Source organism: Acanthaster planci, linkage group LG05 (assembly GCF_054643075.1).
Source record: "Acanthaster planci isolate LZ-2023a linkage group LG05, COTS_SCS, whole genome shotgun sequence".
In the NCBI taxonomy this organism is placed as follows: domain Eukaryota; kingdom Metazoa; phylum Echinodermata; class Asteroidea; order Valvatida; family Acanthasteridae; genus Acanthaster; species Acanthaster planci.
Genome location: NC_141781.1, coordinates 17,344,854 through 17,366,483, shown reverse-complemented (window position 1 = coordinate 17,366,483; position 21,630 = coordinate 17,344,854). Strand labels below are relative to the sequence as shown.

The 21,630-nt window shown below is 41.8% G+C and overlaps 1 protein-coding gene across 2 annotated transcripts in view; it reads left to right on the top strand.

Moving 5' to 3' along the window:
- khdc4 (KH domain containing 4, pre-mRNA splicing factor) overlaps positions 1 to 21,630 on the top strand; it is a 50,993-nt gene that overhangs the window by 16,296 nt on the left and 13,067 nt on the right. For both annotated transcript variants that reach the window (XR_015425145.1, XM_022251106.2), the window contains exons 8-12: positions 9,386 to 9,469; positions 11,152 to 11,337; positions 12,351 to 12,444; positions 12,828 to 12,961; positions 14,007 to 14,132. Coding sequence is in view for 1 of the 2 variants with exons in the window: in XM_022251106.2 (XP_022106798.1) it covers positions 9,386 to 9,469; positions 11,152 to 11,337; positions 12,351 to 12,444; positions 12,828 to 12,961; positions 14,007 to 14,132 (624 nt within the window). In the remaining variant the exon portion in view is untranslated. The remainder of the gene's footprint in view (positions 1 to 9,385; positions 9,470 to 11,151; positions 11,338 to 12,350; positions 12,445 to 12,827; positions 12,962 to 14,006; positions 14,133 to 21,630) is intronic.

Sequence of the window (21,630 nt, the reverse complement as noted above, 5' to 3'; positions counted from 1 at the left end):
GGCCATTGCTCCGTTCAAGAGCATGCCCAGCAATGGTCAAACAGGAAATCCGGTTTCACTGAAGTGCTGAAAATACAGTGGTGTGCAAAATTATTTGAACACTTGGTACACTGAGACTCAATTAAGTTGCTTTTAGTGAAATAAACCATTTTAGCAATGTTTTCAAATTATGGACATACATGTACCTAATATCCAGACAACCCTAGTAACCAGCTATTTGTTCATCTCTCACAGTTACCTGTATTCTGTTACACGTAGTTCTTTCATCCAAATGGGTTGCAGTGTTCTTTGTGTCCTTATTTACCGGTAATTGAGATTCTAGGTTTTATGGTGAAGGTGGCAAGTAAAGGTACATGTAATACATGTAGGTTTGTGGTAGCACCATGCAAAATCTCTCTTTTGTGAGTGAGTTTAGTTCTGATAAGATGTAGAATACTCAACGTTTCAGATAGTATGCTCTCTCCGCCATCAGGAGACAGGCAAGCTTTGGTGGTCATCAGCGGCAACCTTTTGTGAAGAAAGTAGGCATAAAATTGTAAATATATTTTGAAAATCTCCTAGTTTGGGGAAAGGGTACATAAAGCCCAGAGCACAGATCACCATGGCTTGAACATGGCAAGGGCAAAGAAGGAACTTAAACCGAGTAAAGGGCAAGAATAAAGACCCTCTTGATGATGCCAGATGGGAGCTACTGATCAATAACCAGAGACATACGTCTGAAAATGCAGCTCAAGCTCAAACTCTTTGGACACGTGTTAGGTCACGGATTCATGCCAAAACCGCAAGGGGAGAGATAGGAAGAAGAAACTTTTGGAGAGGCATGTGAATCAATTAAGTCTTGGAGACCAGAGAAGAAGCTCAAAGAGAATTTCAACAGCACACTGACTGATAGTGTTGCAGTTTCTTCATCAACTGTTCGTCACAGGTTGATAGAAAAGGACTTGTCGACAGAGTAGCAGCTAAGAAGCCATTGTTGAAGGAGAACAATGGAGTGAAAGAAACAAGCATTTGACAAAGGGAAATTGGTGTAAAGTCCCGTGGACTGATGAATCTAAGTTGGAACAGTTTAGAACCAAATAGTGTTTAGTACTCAGACGGAAGGGTAAAAGGTACAGAAATGAATGCCATTTACCAACTACATGTGTAGAACACAGTGGGGGAAGTACATTAATATATTAAAAAGAGCTATGCTCACCATTACTTTAAAAAAATTTAATACAGGTAAAAAAATGTAAACCAGGCATTTTAAAGGATTAAGTATTAATTTCTTTGGGAATGTCAGGTATTTGAATAATTCTGCACATGTATTCAAGCACTGATGGTAGAAATAAAAACTGTTAATGCTGTCTTGATTGCCATCTCATCACAAGGAACTGTAGTACATTATACCTATAAAATGTGCTGTGTTCAAATAATTTTGCACACCACTAGTGAACTGTAAACTGTATGTTTATTTTGCATACTTCTCATATGCTTTCACACAACTTGCCCGATTCAAGTTTCTTCACATTTGTGTGAAAGTTTGAAAGCCTACAGTTGCAAAGTACCACATATTAGGCATGGGAATCTTTTCGGTTTAACCGTAATTCTGGGTTTTTTTCCCTTCAAATTTGTGGTCTTCGAGTTCATCATAAAAAAGGAATGAAAGTAAGGATGAGTTGTAAGGGGGTAAATGTTGGTTGACCACTTGGTGCTCAAATTTTCCCTTTATTCCCAGTGACATTTTGCACTTTTCTAATTTGAGTAGGAAAGCTAAGGAATGTGATGTCATATAGCTTTGCCAGGACGTTGGCAATGGTTCAATTCGCACATTGCTTTGGGACAGGGTATAAGCAATACCCCTCGCAATGTATGTGGGCAGGAAGCAAGGAACTAATTTTGCAGTCAGATTCCCACAAAAATTGAATTCTCTTTACGTAACCAAAGGAGGGAACCAGTGAACGTTAGTGCGCGGTCGTTTTGCCCAAAAGCACCTTTGCGTGAATGCCCGGTGTCACATGAAAATCTGACTCATCCTCTTACGTGACTGGTCATGCTCCTAATCATCATACATATACATGCGCAATGCTACCAATGAGTCCGTATTTCATAGAGATGTCAATTCATGGCTGCTGCATGTCAAAGTGCCATGCGGACACGTACGTACTTGTACGTACACATACAAACGTGCACATGCAGTCGGAAAAAAATTGAGATCATGGTGGAAGGAAAGAAGTTTGTTGAGCATGGAGCTACCAATCCAAAAGAGATAGACAAATCAGTAAAAAAAACAAGTGGAATTGGTCATAATGTGGCAAATTGTTACTGGCAAAAAAATTAAAGATGAGTACATGTACGTGGTGGGTGACTATTTTTGCAAGCTTTACAAGAGGGGGGGAAGCATGGTGCAAGTGGTGTTGTATTTGTATCAAGTACGGTACTTGCGGAGCTAAAGCATTGATACAGCATGCAGCTAAGTACGATAAACAAATATCCTTTCAATCGAAAACATTTTGCTTCAACAAATCAGTGGCAAAGGGACCAGGAATGGCCTCAGATTGCACCACAGAGCATATACAATCCAACATTTCCCCCAGGCCCCTTAGGCAGGCACCTGACCCTCTGCCATAAGTGCTTCACGCTCTCCACTTGCGGTAGTCTCCCCCCGATCTATTCCATCACAAACTATTTTCAGGTTTTTTCTTGATGCCCATTCTCATGCCTGACTTACATGTATGACAGCCATTTTATATCCGATTCCATGCGCCCTCATCAACACAAATGTTTAAGGAACATTTATTTTAGATGACACGTACATATGTTTGCGGTCAGATTATGCCATGTATGCTGAAAGGTGCAGGTGGACCTGTGCATTCATTTTGCGTGATTGTATTGGAGTCGGCATATGATGGTGCGGATTTAGCCATTAACAAACACCTTCACCCATGGAATTTCATACCGTACATGATACACAGGCCATTCTATCCATAAACTGCAACAAAGTTGAAACAGATCACACTTATGGAATGCTGGCATGGTGCGTGTTATTCATGGCCATCAAAAGATCAATTTGTTTTTCGTTGTTTTTTCAATGAAAAGTGAATTTGAATTTTCAAAACTTTTCCTCGACCCACCCTCTCAAAAATTGAAATTAAAAATCACCAATTTTAAATGGCCCCTTATATGTATCTGAATCTTGCTGTGCTCAATAATGGCGGACAATGCCAAAACGAGACATAGATTGGTAAGTTCAAGCCATGCACTGGGTAAATCACCTGGTACCTCCAAGCCTGATGTGTACTCCAAGCATGATATTTCTGTCATAGTGACCAAGACTACTCTGCCAGGTTCATCAGTTGGAAACTCCACAAGGATGGGCCATCAGCCATTCACAGCCAGCACTGCTCCCTTGGAAATCCTACATTCCTTTAGCCTACGAGAGCACATACAAGCAGCAGAGTCCGACCTCCATGTGGGACAGCAGGGTCTTGTGCTTGATGCCATGTGGTCAGTCAGTAGTCCAGCCAACACAATCTGATCACAGAGGTCATGGGCAGTACCACCATCGACATCATCACATTTCAGGTGGGGGATTTCTGGCACCATGTACACATGCTTTCGTCGGTTGACACATAGGAGTCAATATACTCGATCTCCTTCAGAGGCCTCTGTCTTTTTTTGTCCATCCACCGCCAGCTTCAGACATGAAGGGGAGCCACAGTATCAGCTAGTGAGGCCACATCACAGGAACAAAACATATTTTTCATGCTTATACCTTTAGTGATGGGTGACCAGCTTCCCCTTGGCAACAGGCCTGATCCACCGACGAAGATGGCCTCTCCATTTTTCAGCAGGCCAGTCTGTCTTCTACAGAAGTGGGTGAGCTGCTTCAGTTTCCTTCTCCCTCCCCAGTGCAGCCCTCTTGACCCTCCTACTGAAGGCATTTAGTACAATGTATCCAAAACAAAACAACCCACTTTTCCTATAGATTGAATGTGTGTAGATATTATGAATGACGCTTTGAAACAGATTTAGGAAAAACAGACAACTTCACTTTTAAAGCTCCGTATGAAGGCCCTGTTTTCTACCACTAAATCTCACTCAGAAATGTATTTTGCAATTCCTACTTTGTCATCAAAGGAAATGGGTCTGCTTTGACATGAATATCCTCACCTCGGTAAGCAGTTCTTCGATGCCGAGACAAAGATTTTTGACAAAGCTTACAGCCTTATGAGTCAGGGGGCCAAGATTGCATCCTTTTCCCCACTGCTGTCTGATGCTCTTGCTAGATGTCATCAAAATTCTTCCTTGATGAATGGAAGTAACCTGCAGGAGATGTTTCATTTTTTAGATGACTGCGTGGGATTTTGCCTGCGGGGGATTTGCATTATACTTTGCTTCAACTTCCCTGCTGTGATGCTTCATTGTCCTTGACATCTTGTTTCTCCAAGGACCACCTCTTAGATCTTCCTCTGGGAAGGAGCTATCAAATTATCAAGTTCAGGAGACCATGATGCATGAAGCCAAACTTCGCAAGACGGAAAACAAGTTGGACTTGCAGCATTCTGCCATATGTCCTTCTACTTCCTTCCAAGCTCCAAGGAAGAGACCGAGAAATATCTCTTTTAACCAAGGTTCATGTTACAGACCCAAGAGGGATGCAGGCCAGTCTTCATCTCCTACAAGAGTCAGTCCCCCATGTACATGTATCTGCATCCCTTTAATTCTCGGTGGTTGCGGACCAACAAGGGCTTCTGACGGCTACACAGTACTCATCCCCCTTCCCTCAAGTCCATGGTGGTCGTCTTGCAAATTCAGTCACCAGTGGTTTCACATAACTTCATACAGCTGGGTCCTTCAGACAATTTCATAAGGACATTGTCTGGAATTCATCATTCCCCCCCCTTGGCCTCCTCAATGATCTATGCCTGTCCCTATAGATCCCACTCACCGGACTGCTTTGAACAGGAAATCCTTCCTCTGAGAGTGAAGAATGCCATTGTGGTTCTCCCTCAAGGAATCGCCCTGGGATTCACCTTAACATTCTTTCTCGCCCCAAAGAAATCTTTGGAGCAGTGATCCATTATCAACCTGCAGCTATACAACTACTATGTCAAACCAAAGCACTTCCGGATAGAGACACTTTCAACCATTCTCTGGTCTTTCACAACAGGTTGGTAAGCAACTTTGATTGACCTGATGGACGGCCATCTTCATGTTTCCATTACTCAGGACCATCACTCAGGTAATCACAGGTTCCTTCAGATTATAAATCGGGAGACTGTATACCAATTTCACTGCCTACCCTTTGGTTTTACCACAGCCCCTCAGGTCTTCACCAGAATCACCGAGCCATTTGCAGCATTCTGAAATCAGAGTTATGTCCACCTTTTCGTGTATCTGGATGACTGGCTAACAGTTGGCCCTACTTTCTAGGACACAGTCAAGGCCCCTCAACAATCCTAATAACACTTGAACTGGGCTTCATCATTAGTACAGAGAAGTCCTCCCTGTCGCCTTCTCAACCACCAACTTACCTTTGAGCAGTTCTCAACTTGGACCTGTTTGCATCTCATTTGAACCACTGGCTTGCGACATTTTTCTCCTGACACACTCACCTCCTGGTTTGGAAAGCGGATGCTTCCAAGCCAGCTATAACTGGTGAGGAATTCATGCCAATTCCTTCCTGCCAATTTCTCTGGTACATTGGGTGCTAACGAAGATAGAAAGAGAATTGTCTATAGAGTCATTTTCATGCATGTAGCTCCATTTTGGCCTCAACAACCTTAGTTCCCTCGTCTTCTTACCCTGCTTGTTCGTCCAGTCATGCTCCCAAACCACCAAGACCTGACTCAACCAAGGTCTCAACATGTACATTCAGATCCAACCTCTCTTTATCTCTGTGCCTGGATGCTATCAAAATCCCTCTCTCATCAGCTGGCCTTTCAGAGGAAGCTGCAGCCTTGTCAGCCAAGAGTAGATGTGGGTCCACCAGACAAACTTATGATAGTCAACTTCATCACTTTAGCAAGTGGTGTAAGGAAAGAGCTATTGATTCCTATTCTGTATCTGTAACTGCTGTTGGGGATTTTCTCCTTCACCTCTTCAACACCACTCTTCCAATATCCTTTATCAGGTTATAACCAGCCATTGGTGCCATCCATCAGGATTTCTAAAATAATTCAACACTCTCTTCAAACTCATTAATATCACCTTTGCTGTGAGGCATATTTATAGAACCATCCCCAAACAAGAAGCTCATCCCTTCTTGGGATCTGGGCTCTGTTCTTACATCTTTATCCAAGGCTTCCTTTGAACCAGCAGGGAATTCTTCTCTTCACCAGCTCAACATAAACACTGTGTTTTTATTGGCTTCTGTAACAGCTCGACAAATAAGTAAGCTCCATGCCTCAGAACCAGGTCATTTTGCTTGGAACCAGGTGGTGCGTATTTTATTCCACAGACACATTTTCTAACAGAGAATCAGTCGGTTGACATCTCTCCCCCAGTTAACCTTATGCCAAGCTTGATGTCATTGCTTGCACTAGGCCATAGCAAGGTGATATCATGCAATTTTTCATCACAACTATCCAGCCACATCGTCCGGCCTCTGTGACCATGATTGCTCAATTGATTTCAGAGGCAATGATAACAAATCCTGATGATAATCAAGTATTGAAATGTACCATAAAGCCTGCAAGACATGCAGCATGTCAACCTCTTGGGTCCACCTGCTTGGAGTTTCTATTTCAGATATTATGAAAGCGGCCTGCTGGAAGAACCCAACCACCTCTATATCATGTTACACATGTACTTGAAAGGTGTGGTTCAAGCTGAAAGACTTATGGGTAGGAGAGTCTTCCAGGAGGTCAGCCAATCAGCAGCCTACAAAACGCACAAAGCTACTCGCAACTACTGTAGATAGGCTGCTCCTGGGAAAGTCTAAACAACCTTTCCGCATTTCTGTAGGTTCTATTTAGACCTTATAACCCTGCAATGTCCCTTCCCTCCCTCATAATTGGATAACGGTGCTATTCTACAAATGTACCAGTTGGTAAACACTTTAACTGAGGGGCGTTTCTTTCTGTAATGGAATTCCCAAATCCAAAGGGATTGGCAACAATGCATTTCTCAAAATATTGAGCATTTATTACCACAAGTATATGATTCCTCTTTTAAGAAAATTGCATTTTTTTTGTAATGCATCTTTAAATAAGAAAAATTCTTGCTTTGAGAAAATATTAGGTATATGTATATTCAAAAGTTATCTTCACTGCTATGTTTGAATTTAGTTACCATAGATTTAGGATGGTTGTTTTTCAACCCAATTATTTCGGATGTTTTAGGACTGGAAAGATTAAAAATTATATAAGATTCAAATCTGCTTTTTCAAAACTTGCAAATCTGTTTACAGTAGGTTTTCAGCACACATATTGAACTCTGCATGCAAGCTTCTTTAGGCATGACTGAGAGAACACTTTCTGTGCTCTTGTTGACAGCTACATACTAAATGTGAAATCTGGTACAAATATAGACCTTTGAATTGTCATGAACAGAAGAACAGAACTAAAGCATGCTGAAAAGTACATGTAGGTTTTGAAATTCAAAGTTTGCTTTTAACATGTTCATTTCTTTTAATTGTTATCCATATGTGCAGTGCATGATGAAATGATTCAGATCAAATGCCACGAAGTCAGTGCATACTGTACCTGCTAATTTATGTTTTGACCAGCCTTGTTAAGTGATGAGTTTGTCAAATGATTATTTTCATATGTGTATTTTCCAAAACACCAATGAGCCACACCATATTCCAAACAGCTTTCAAGCACCTTATTTCTGGAAACAAAGTACTATACACTGTGCTGCCTTGTTCATTTGAAACCCAAAATGGCTGAGCTAATGGCAAGGAGTCAACAATTAACCAGATACATGTACCTATTAACTTGAAATGAAATACATTTGTTCACTATTTATCACAATTTGCTGTGAAAATACTTGAAATTAAATCCTTGCCTTTTATTCTGCACATTTTTATGAAATCAACTCTGTCTTTAGAAAAGATTGTTCCATAGCAGAAAAATTGCATTTCCCCCAAGAATTCTTAAATTGGTATGATTAATGTTTTAGTTGAGAAATACTTTCATGTTTTATAACATTTGAAACATCTCAAATAACACAAAGAACCTAAATTTAAGAAAAATTAGTTCTTTTCTGTTTAAGAAAAAAAGTTGTCGAGAAATCATTTCTTGTGCTACCCAAGAAAAACACTGCAGACAGTGAGAAAACAACCCACAAAAACTTAACTGAACAAAAAAAATTTTCTTCAAGAAAAGAAAACACCTTTTCTTGTGTCACTCTCTAGACAATTTTAATAAGAAAATTATTGTAACAGATTTTCTTGATACAAGAAAAAAATATAACAAAATAAAATCTTAAACCAAACTTTTTTCTTCCACCCGGAGAAAAGATATTGTGCCAATTTTTTTTAGTTAAGGACAGAAAAAAATTCCTACCATTTTTGGCATTTACCATCCCTCCCCAGTTTGAAAAAACCACTAGATGCTTTTCTGTTTTACACAGCCCTTTGTGGGGGACATGCAGTGGTTGGAGAGGGTATGGCTTGGGTGACTCTTTCATCAAGGTTTCTTTGTGCATGCGCTTTGATATGCAAATGTAGGTAAACAGAGGTTAGTGTTTACTTGCTGGTAGAATGGAAAATCCCTGTGGATTTTGGGAAGTTTGATTTAAATAAATGGGATAAACATACCCGTCATTGATACTGTACATGCATACGGTATATGGGTATGTGTAGCCTAAATGTACCAAAATAAACTACAGTAGGGTAGAGGGCTGAACTTTTGTTCAGAGAAGGGCGAGCTCTTAAACTTGCTAGTCAGTGATAGTTGGACAAGTCTGTGTACTATTCAGTACCCCGCCTAAAAGTGTGATTGCAGCATTGATAATGCATATCAAATTGTGCTGTGATGAAGAAATGTTGTAATCCATTCCAGATGGTTCAACTTTATGTGAGAATGTAAGGGTAAGGGTTAAGCTAGTTCATGCAGTCTACCATCCTAACAAATGGACCTAAGTAGATACTTGTACAAGTACATGTACAGTATCTGGTCCTTTTGGGATCAGTTTTGTCTGCCAATGACCATAAGCCCCTTCCTGCAATAGTAGTTTACTGTTTGATATGTTTCTGTGGTTGAGTTAATTTTCAAGCTCACTGAGACAAGATACTGGTGAAATTATGGTGTTTGGGTTCTGCCCCCCCCCTTGTTAATGGCTGTCATCTGATCTAACCATGTGATCACTTTTTATCATATACATTTATGCTTATCATATCTGTGTTCTTTTCTGTGATACATTGAAATATTTAAGTAACCTCAATTTCATTTTTTAGTCTTACATCCAAGAAAAGGTCTTCGTTGGCCTGGAACATGTGCCTCCGTCTTTTGGTGTTCGTGACAAAATTTTAGGTCCAGGGGTAAGTTTACTTTTTTCAGGCATGCAAGTAATGTTTGCATTTTTTACAAGCATCAATGCTTGTGCTTTTGATGGCACCTTGTATTGCATCAGCAGTAAAGTGTGCCACTCACACACTTAAAATGCATTGACCACCAGATTGTATTTATAACTACATGTACAATACATGCAGATTTCATAATGTGCATGGAGCATAGCTAATATCAGAGCTAATTCATGCTCATTTTGTCATGACAGGTCACATATGAAGTCAGTTAAATTGATAAGAGTGCCAAAGTCTGGCTGTTGGAAAACATGTACAAAATCTATGGAGAAAAACACGAACCTTTAATTTCATGTCACGTGACCCCTAATGACGTCTTCGTGACAGATTTCTAGGACCATCCTTGGATGATTGTCTAAGGGTCTGCTAAGTAAGAATTCAATCAGATTTATAAAACTGATCAAAGTGCGGCTTGAAATCTGTCTACAAGTCAACAGGGAAAAATGAATATTCAAAAATCAATAATAAATCACTTAATGGGGTCATCAGTTAATCATCTTTTTCATGTTATCATTTCATTAAAGTCTTTTCTTGGTGTGGCTTTGAAAACTGAAGAATGCTCAACGACCAAAATGGTGCCTTGAAATGTGTACAGCGTCAGTGGGCAGAAATAAACATTAAAACTCAATAATACATTGTGTGATGACATCATCATGATGCATTTTTGTAGAACCATCCACACATTAGGGTCCTTCAATGGTATAACTTTGTTGTAGATACAACATTGCAAATACAAATTTGCCAAAGTGCTGCATAGAAAAACTGTGTGCAAAGTAAAAAAGCTTTTGGTTAAGCAGAAGAAGAAGTAAACAAGAGCTGCTGTGTCTGTTTACAACAGAACATTGGGCTTTTCCGCATTTCTTAAGTCATGAAAAACACATTTGCCCAACATACTCGTAAATGGGTCTACAAAAAGGTACCGGTGGGGTCACAAAAACATCACAGGGTGATTTCATCATGATGTCACAAAATTTCTGAAATTATCCACACTTTTCAGCTTTGCTTACTTAATTTTCACAAATAACATGTCTCAATCTGTGTCCTTGCCAAGTTTCAACTAGAAAACATTCACGATTTGAACCCAATAGACATCAGAAGATATCGAGAATTGAGGTTTACCCCTTCATTGTCATGTCACTGAAGGGGCATCGACAAAATATGCTTCTAACATGAAATGGTCATATCGATAGCAGTGCTTAAATTTTTGGCTTTAAAAAAACGTGTACCAAACCTATGGGAAAAAGTCACCTCTAATCTCGTGTCACATGATGCCTGATGACATCACAGTCACATTTTTTTTCTTACACCCTCTTGGGCTTGTGGCCAAAAATGCACCTAATATAGTGTCAGTCAGATGGATGAGAAAAACATACATAAAACCTATGGAGAAAAACTGCACTTTAATCTCATGTTCCATGATATGTGTTTGAAACACTGTGTTTGGGGTTTGCAGTTTCCCCTACACATGAGGGATCTCTGTCACCCTCTCTGTTGCTGATGGAACTGCATATTTTTCTTCAAACATTTACCCATCTGATGCCTACTCCGTAAAAATTGAATTTTTGAAATTCATTTGACCCTACTTCACACAATGACAACGCTTTCATGTGATTTACAATTGGAGTAATTTTTTTTCTTAGGGATCATTTCTACAGCACATCCGTTCGGAGACTGGTGCTAATGTTTATTTACGTGGACGTGGATCAGGATATTTAGAGCAGACATCAGGACGAGAAGCTTTTGAGAATTTATACATCTACATTACCCATCCAAAAATAGAAGGAGTCCTTGCTGCCAAAAAGTTGTGTGAAAACCTTATACAAACTGTGAGTAGAACCCTTTACCTTCCGCATGTTATAGGAATGGAACCATATCCAGGTTTTAATGAAAATTCTCACTTTCTTTTCCCATCATAAATTCTGATTTAATTGATTTTTTTCACAAATGTCCATCAATTAAAAAATCTTGGAAAAGTTTTAAAAAGAACGTCAGTACATAAATATTGTGAGCACATTCTTTATCACTTTCACCAGTTGTAAATATGGTAGGCCTGTTCTTACATTAGAAACTCTAAGGCTAAGACATGTACTCGTAGGATTGACCTTTGAATTAAAAAAAAACTACGTCACTGTTACACAGAGCAGGGTGACAGCCAGTATGTGTAAACAATATGTACATGGCTGGGTCAGTTCCGCTAATTTAGAAATGTTTGTGAACTAACAGGATAACCTGTCAATAGAAGGAATGGACATTAAAAATGAATATTAAATTCCAGTGGTGAGGGTTCAAGGAAGAAGAAATGGGAAGCTGCATGTATTTCTCTATGTAAATAAGAAAATTACATAATAAGCTTGTAAAGTGGCTATTTGTGTATTTGTACCGTGGCAACTGTTTTGATTAACACAAGCATAAAATTTTATCTCTCTGAAGTAAATGACGAGAAATTAAAATTCACTTCTAATACAGAAGTCAGTTTAGTGTTTTCCTTGCCCTACCTGATCATGAAAGATGTATTTTTTTAGACTATACATTGTTCTTGGTGTCCCCCCGTGTGAAATTACATTACAGGACCATGGATTGGCACATACCAGTATTTCAAACACCAATGTTGGTTTGGCAAAATTGCCAGTTTGGTGTCATGGTGTACCTTAAAGACAGACATAGCAAAGACGGACAAAATGTTGTAGGAAGTGCATTAATATTATTTCATTGGTATTAGGGAACTGTCATTGTATTTCGTTAATATAGTTTTGTGCAAAAACCCCATTGAGGTCGTTGTAATCAGTTGTGGTTTTGCGGTAGCTTTATGTTTTTGTGTTTTTATATTCTCGTCTTGTAGATTCATACTGAATATAGTAAGCACCAGAGCCAATCTATTACACCTGCTAGTTCCATTATCCGCATGGTTACACCATCAACTGTTACCCAACAAGGTGATAATTTATCTAATGTTTACTGTCATAAGCATTTAAATGAGTATAAATTATGTGTTTGTAAGAGTGCTGCTATACATATCTGGCCTAAAATATTCCCACAAAAAGGGACTCAATGACTGGAAAATTAAACACATGTACATGTAACTTCCTAAAAGTCATGGCTCCTGTCACCAATGAAAATCAGTTTTCCACCACGTGACCCAGGGATTATTTCTTAGCAGACTGGCCACTGGATTTTTTATGGCAGAAAACTCTGACTCTATACTACAACAGTTTACAGTTTTACCTCACAAATGCTGACTCATGAGAGTCATTTGTACAAGATTTGCTTGATATTTCTTAGGGTATACTTCTAATATATAATTTCTGTTGCATTCCAGGTGTGCCAAATATACCTGCTACCCAGTCTAGCCAGGTAGTCTATACCATGCCCACCTCTGCAGGGATAATGTACCCTCATCTCCAAGTACCAGTGGCTCCTCAACAAGCAGTAGATCAACCTCCAGTTCAAAAGGTACATGTAAATGATTGTCTAAGGTATAACCAGACATGTTGGCATTTTTAAATCTACATGTATGTTCAAAGTGATGCGATGTGTACACGTTTATGATACTGGTTTCCAAATGTGTGACATCTGGATGAAAACAATGGTTTTTAGTAAAAAAGGACGCCGAGCGACTTTTGTACATAGTCATACATGTACATGTATGTCACTGTCCAAAAGTCGGTTTGTTAGCACATATATGTTGTTTGCCAAATAAACAGAACAGAATGGCTTCTAATGAAGAAATATCGTGCAATGGCAGTGGATTGACTCAAGATTCCTTGGATTGCAAACTGTAAATTTTGACTGTCACACTCGTAACAGCTGTACCAATGTGTGAAGACATGACAAAGGTCATGACCCATCCTTGTTCCCTGTTGTAGGAAACGTTTCATGTGCATGTTGCCCATACATACTGTGTACGAGGCTGTGGCAACAGTTGCAGATTCCTTGGGCATTCTAAAGTAACCGATGGGTTATTTTTATTTGATTTGGGCAACTAGGCAAACTTTTGGTGGTGATAAAGCAGCATCAGCGTGCACACTCGTAACCGCTCAGGACGCTACATGTTATGAACTTTACCATTAGGTAAAATGACTTTACAAAATACACGATCTGTCAGTTGTTCAGCATTCAGAAGGTATAACAACATCAAACACAACAGAGAAAATCAAACGACATTTATAACAGTCATTACAGACAATTTAATCCGTCATTATTGCCATGTCACATTTTGGTGTCTCATTTACAACCGTTACCATTATGTTTAGTCCTCATAAAAACCTGGTGGTTATGTTTATGCTCACAGTATTATTGCATTTATAACTTCATGTATTGAGGTCCACGTTAGATACATTTCTTTTGGGACTACACATCCAGATTTTTTTGAAAGCATATTTTTATACCCGTGTCTCTCCAGTATGAAATAGTTACACATTATGTAATTACAAATAGTGACAATCAAAACAGTGTAAACTACGCAGAGTAATTTGTAATTTGCTCAATAACTCTGCAGACACTGGTAGTGCGGCAAGTTGCCATCCCAAGACCGGTACCACCACCAACTCAGTTAGCTCCACAAGAAACCATTCAGCAGCAGGTCCAGCGACAACATGAACAGCAACAAATACTCAGTGCACAGGTAAAACGGTTTGCTTGCTTTCCAGCTATGTTTGCAGGTTGCTTTGGTAGTGTTTATTATGCCCCACCAGTGAAGATGAAGGGACACACCCCAGTATGAGAACTGTTTCGTCCTTGTCCATCCCTGTTTGTGTGCATGTGTAGACATGTGTGGGCAGGCCGTAATTCAATGCATGTAAGAGACAGTTTCTCCTGTTAACTGTTCCTTAGAGTAAATGTAAACATCAGTTTCTACATGTAGAAACCTGCAGCCTTTTCAACAACTTACAGCGTTACGCTAACAATTGTTGTGACTGTTTGGACATGTTCAGTTGCCTGGAATGGGTCTCCCATTCTGCTAATCCCCAGTGTACACATGTGAGAATGGTCCCTGTTCCAGATGCTTTCCTTTAACAGTAAACCAGTCATGCATCCATGCACACAGGAAGGGCTCATTAGCAAGGCCTTCTACCATGTCTACCCAGCAGATATCCAAAGAAATGTGTTTGCTCTAGTTTGTTGCTATCCAAGCGCCCAGTACAGTGTGATTCAAGGCGCACCCACATTCTGGGAATAATCAGCACATCTTGGGGCACACTTCCAGTGAAACCAGGATCACATTTTGAACAGATATCACGTTACAATTTTTAACAGTTTCTAAGTTGTAAACTACAGAAAACTCATATCAACTCCATCATCCAGCTCACTTCCAACTTGAAGGGGAAACGTTAATTGAATGATTATACTGAAACTCCTGACAGAATAGGCCCACCAACTAGGCAGTTTTATTTTGTGTGTGTGTCTCTCGCCACATGCAACCTGTTAGGCACCTGTGTACAATAATGAAGCTTTACAAAATCACATGGCAAATGTGGTAAACTCTAGTTCCCTCCACTGGCACCTGTAGAGGGGAATAGACCGTGTGGTACATCATTAGCCATGAATCTACAGCAAAATATATGGACTATATTCAATAAACCTGAATCTGTCCATGTGGCACATCATGGGAACTAAACAATTGAGCGACACAAAATATGGGACAATGGAGCTCGACCTCTTCTGGGGCCGTAAATTGCCACTCGCGCGTAACGCGACCCACAGAAGAAGGAGCCTTGCCTCCAAACGCAAAAGTTACAGCAAGGACAAAATGCAACAGCGGAGATTCTGGAGAAAAAGGGCATTTCCCTCCAGAGAGATGCAACCCGTCCGTGCGATAAAGATTTGCTGCTGACCAATGACATTGGGGGTGCTCCAACACACTGATCCCTAGCTTGCGATATTGTGACTGTGGTCAGTGGTTCGTTGCCTCGATTTTTGGGACTAAGCACAATAATAAAAGAGCTGCGGCAGTATGAATGAACTGCTCCCTGCATTCCGCCAGCATTATAGCCAGCGTCTGCTGGAGTCCAAAAAAGTTGAGGTGCACTAAATCATTGGTCCCAATGTGAACGACGATGATGCACGCTTCCCTAATGGTGTTCAACAATTGTGGTTATTCGTGTATGCTTGTTCCACTCCTTCTCCACCATTGAACAGGAAATGGGACACCCATGTTATTGGCTGCCCATCCAATCAACACAACAATGCTCAACACGCCCTGAAGTTTGCCCATGGAAAGGGGCGGAGGTAGGTGGCCAGTGCATCTGAACACCATCAACCCATGCGCTATTTATCAGCGAAGGGAACACCCATTTCAAAGGCCGTTGAAGCCGCCCCCATGCGGAATGAGTGGGATCGGTAGTGGTAATACTGCAGCCTACTTACACCATTTGCAACACCCTATTAAATTGATAGCGTGTGAGGGACTGGCTGTCCATATGACAAAAAAGTGGACCTGGTGCTCGAAGGCGACACTGTAGGTACGAGTGGAGCGAGTGGAGCGCTTGAACCGGACAAAGAGAAGCATCAGTCCATCTGCCCTCATGAACAAATTGCGGGGGGGCCATGCTGGTTTGTCTTTGTTTGACGGAAGGAGAGAATCACTCCCTCCCCGCCCTGAGGAAGCGAAGATCAGAAATGTACAAAACCGAGTCCTGCACATTGGACCGAGAATGCGCTGCAAACTCACAAACCCTTAAGAAACGGCAGAACGCCAGCAGCATAGCTGAGCGGAAAAGCGTCGCTTCATATAGGGATGAGCATACTGCAGGTAATATCTGCGTAATGCTCGAGAGTAACGCCAGTGATATGGGGGATCTGGCGGTCACGACGCGAACCCCGCGTCTACAACCTTCCAGCAATTTTGCAACCAAGAAAGAATCTGTAGGGTCCGCTCCCCCATTGAGCTTGTAGTGACAACTGACACCTGCAACGTATGTTGTAATTGTCGCTGGGGAATATTGCTGGATGGACAGCCACGCAATGAATTCACCTATGTACTGTGGGTCATTGACTGGAGTACTAGTCCTGGATTGGAGAAAACGGTGAAAAGCATTCCACCCTGACGTGTAAGCTTTATGTGTGTTGCGAGTCAAAGCAAGCTGCATTAACCTATGCATTTCAAACCCTACTAAATTTGGGGAAGTGGTGGAAGAGGAGTCATCTCTGGCTCGGCCTGCGGGACTAAAGTGAAGAAGCGCTCCATCTGAAAACGAGATAAGGCACCAGCTTTGTCATTGAATATGCCTGGAATGTGGGAGGCTTTGAATACGATATTAAACTTCAAACTCTCCAAGACCAGTAAGCGAATCAGGTGCATAGCCTCAACTCCCTGGGCAGTTTGACCGTTAATCATATGAACAACCAAAATGTTATCAGACTGGATGATAACTTTGTGATTGGCAAGAAGAGGACCTCATGCCAGCACAGCAACGATTAAAGGGTAAAGTTCTAAGAGGGCGATAGGAGGGGGCAAAGCTCTCCATTGCGGCCACCGACTCTGCTACCACGTTTCCCCGAAATATGCCCCAAAGCCTATGGTTGCGGCAGCATCCGTGAAAAATGCGAGTGTGTCCGAAGATTCCCAGCCCCCTGCCAATGGGAGGGTGATGTCGCACAAGAATGTTAGCCACATCAAAAGGTCAAGTTTTGCCTCTGCTGTAATACGCACCCTATGCAAAGGTCGAGTCGGGCCCCTCATTAAAGAAATAAGCCGCCTTACGAACGTGCGGCCAGGTGCAATAGCCCTACACACAAAATTGAACGATCCAACCATAGACTGAATCGCAATGAGCGTTGCCTTGGCTTTGCAAGTACTGCCCGAATTTGACTGGAGAGCGTGTCCACCTTCTCCCAGTTACTTTCATTTGCCATTCCTTGTCAACCTCATTATCATAATTACTAAGTAAAGATGTCAATAACTGGAGCTGGGAGAGCGAATTGTATGCTTTGGCTGTGTGGGCTAGGACACCCCTCGGGATCCCTTGAGTTTGCCCATTGATTGATAGCCCGGACCCGCGTCAGTGTGTGACTTTTCTTTGCTCAACTTTGACCTAATTGTTCGGGGAAGTTTTGTGGCTGCCTTGAACTCAGCATGCTTGAGAACTGTGTCCCAAACGAGCACATTTTGCACATTTTGTGCTGGTACTTACAACCAAAAAACTTGCAACCATTCGGACCGTTGAACGCAAAGCACAAACCAGTAAGGGTCCCCGGGCACGATGGGAGTTGACCTGCGGTTGTGACAGGTGCCAACGCGTAGGACATGAAAACTTGTTATAGAACAGGAGAGGTAGTGAGAGCTAAGTGTTCTCCCGCTGGCTGCTGGTCTGTGTCTGCCCCATGCTCTAGCACAACTGGTATCTAAAAGCTACAGTGTTTATTCTAGGGATTATCATACGGGGAGACACTACGAAAGTCAGGGCAAGTAAAAAAAAGGAAAGGACTGTTATCTGGTGGGGAACCACTCCTATAACAAATGGGTCTGGACAAACTAAGTATTTTGAGTCCCCAGTACACTCACGTCTTGTGAAATCATTGCTTTCCACAGCAATGGCAACTATCTATTTACAGTCGCCAAACCTTGCTGGTGCTTGATGTTCCTCCTTGGGCGCCAGTGTGCAGACTTTGATTTTTTTTTATTAAAACAGCTCCCAAATGCCACTTATTGCATGCATCACGGCTAGAACCAATTGGTTAGCTGCCTAACCATGAAAGGTGTTGGCCATTGGTTTTGAGCTTGAAAAGCAGAGAAACAATTTGATATATTAGTATTATCCATATCGGGCCACTAATACATCAAGATCAGCAATTATCTATAATCAACGGAGCTTACTCCAAGCAGTTTTCAAGGCTCTTCGTCACTGCTGCACGGCTGTCAAACACAAATGTGTCCTGATCTGATCTGACAATTCGACAGTCGTTGCATACATAAACCACCAAGGAGGCATGCACTCTCCACACCTCATTCTCCTGACAAGACAGATGCTTCTCTGAGCACGGGACTTCAGGATTGGCTTACAGGCAACCCATATCCCGGATACCAGCAATACCATTGTTGACACTCTCTCTCTCTAGGGAAGATCCACCCAACAGTGTGGACTCTGCACCACAATGTGGCCAAGTCAATCTTGAAGGCATTCAACAGACCACGTATTGACCTCTTTGCCTCAGCGGAGAATGCCCAACTGCATGTACCAGTGTTCTGCTCAAGTTTCCCTCACCCACAAGCTTGAGCATCAGATGCTCTTCCTGTCAGTTGAGAAGGGATGCTCGGCTATGCCTTTCCCCTCATATCCATAAATTCCAGCAATATTGTCCAAAATCGAGCAAGAACATTGCCAAGTCCTTCTCATCACTCCGCTCTGGCCTTACCAGCCCCGGTCTCCTCGGCTGACCAACTCCTACATGTATATCAGGTTTTGCTCATCTCCAAATGTTACCAGACCTTCTCCATCAACCTAAGTCCAACATTCTGTACCCGCAGCAAGCAGAACGCCACTTGACCTGCTGGCCAATATGTCCAGTGATCATGGCAGGGAGAAGGCCTGTCTGATGAAGTTGCCGAAATGGCTGCAAGGGGCAGACGCCACACAAATGGCAAAATCTACGACAGCAGAATACATCACTAATCACTTCGGGTCTACTGATGATAAACCATGGTGCCCTGTTCGAATTCTTGAATGGTATCTGGCCAGGATTTAGAAGTAAAGAGGCACACTTTCTCAACTTTTCATTACCTCAGTAAAGCCCCTTCGACTGCAATCAGAGACACTTTAAGCAGATGGGCCATGTCAGCCATCAAGTTTGCCAACCCTGAATGGCTGACCTCTCTGGACAATGAAACCCACAGTCTTAATATCCGGCCTCATGACATCAGGGTGGTGTCTGCCTCATGCACATGGGCAGTCTAAATAATGCCTCACAGGCTGAATAATGCCACACAGGCTAAATAATGCCACACAGGCTGAATAATGCCACACAGGCTAAATAATGCCTCACAGGCTGAATAATGCCTCACAGGCTAAATAATGCCTCACAGGCTAAATAATGCCTCACAGGCTAAATAATGCCTCACAGGCTAAATAATGCCTCACAGGCTAAATAATGCCACACAGGCTGAATAATGCCACACAGGCTGAATAATGCCACACAGGCTGAATAATGCCTCACAGGCTAAATAATGCCACACAGGCTAAATAATGCCACACAGGCTAAATAATGCCTCACAGGCTAAATAATGCCACACAGGCTAAATAATGCCTCACAGGCTAAATAATGCCTCACAGGCTAAATAATGCCACACAGGCTGAATAATGCCACACAGGCTAAATAATGCCTCACAGGCTAAATAATGCCACACAGGCTGAATAATGCCTCACAGGCTAAATAATGCCTCACAGGCTAAATAATGCCACACAGGCTAAATAATGCCTCACAGGCTAAATAATGCCTCACAGGCTAAATAATGCCTCACAGGCTAAATAATGCCTCACAGGCTAAATAATGCCTCACAGGCTAAATAATGCCACACAGGCTGAATAATGCCACACAGGCTGAATAATGCCACACAGGCTAAATAATGCCACACAGGCTGAATAATGCCACACAGGCTGAATAATGCCACACAGGCTGAATAATGCCACACAGGCTGAATAATGCCACACAGGCTGAATAATGCCACACAGGCTGAATAATGCCTCACAGGCTAAATAATGCCACACAGGCTAAATAATGCCACACAGGCTAAATAATGCCTCACAGGCTGAATAATGCCACACAGGCTGAATAATGCCACACAGGCTGAATAATGCCACACAGGCTAAATAATGCCACACAGGCTAAATAATGCCACACAGGCTAAATAATGCCACACAGGCTAAATAATGCCACACAGGCTGAATAATGCCACACAGGCTGAATAATGCCACACAGGCTAAATAATGCCACACAGGCTGAATAATGCCTCACAGGCTAAATAATGCCACACAGGCTGAATAATGCCACACAGGCTGAATAATGCCACACAGGCTGAATAATGCCACACAGGCTAAATAATGCCACACAGGCTAAATAATGCCTCACAGGCTAAATAATGCCACACAGGCTAAATAATGCCTCACAGGCTAAATAATGCCTCACAGGCTAAATAATGCCTCACAGGCTAAATAATGCCTCACAGGCTAAATAATGCCTCACAGGCTAAATAATGCCACACAGGCTGAATAATGCCACACAGGCTGAATAATGCCACACAGGCTAAATAATGCCACACAGGCTGAATAATGCCACACAGGCTGAATAATGCCACACAGGCTGAATAATGCCACACAGGCTGAATAATGCCACACAGGCTGAATAATGCCACACAGGCTGAATAATGCCTCACAGGCTAAATAATGCCACACAGGCTGAATAATGCCACACAGGCTGAATAATGCCACACAGGCTAAATAATGCCACACAGGCTGAATAATGCCTCACAGGCTAAATAATGCCACACAGGCTGAATAATGCCACACAGGCTGAATAATGCCACACAGGCTGAATAATGCCACACAGGCTAAATAATGCCTCACAGGCTAAATAATGCCTCACAGGCTGAATAATGCCACACAGGCTGAATAATGCCACACAGGCTAAATAATGCCACACAGGCTAAATAATGCCTCACAGGCTAAATAATGCCACACAGGCTAAATAATGCCACACAGGCTAAATAATGCCTCACAGGCTAAATAATGCCACACAGGCTAAATAATGCCTCACAGGCTGAATAATGCCACACAGGCTGAATAATGCCACACAGGCTAAATAATGCCACACAGGCTAAATAATGCCTCACAGGCTAAATAATGCCACACAGGCTGAATAATGCCACACAGGCTAAATAATGCCTCACAGGCTAAATAATGCCACACAGGCTAAATAATGCCTCACAGGCTGAATAATGCCACACAGGCTGAATAATGCCACACAGGCTAAATAATGCCACACAGGCTAAATAATGCCACACAGGCTAAATAATGCCACACAGGCTGAATAATGCCACACAGGCTAAATAATGCCACACAGGCTAAATAATGCCACACAGGCTGAATAATGCCACACAGGCTGAATAATGCCTCACAGGCTAAATAATG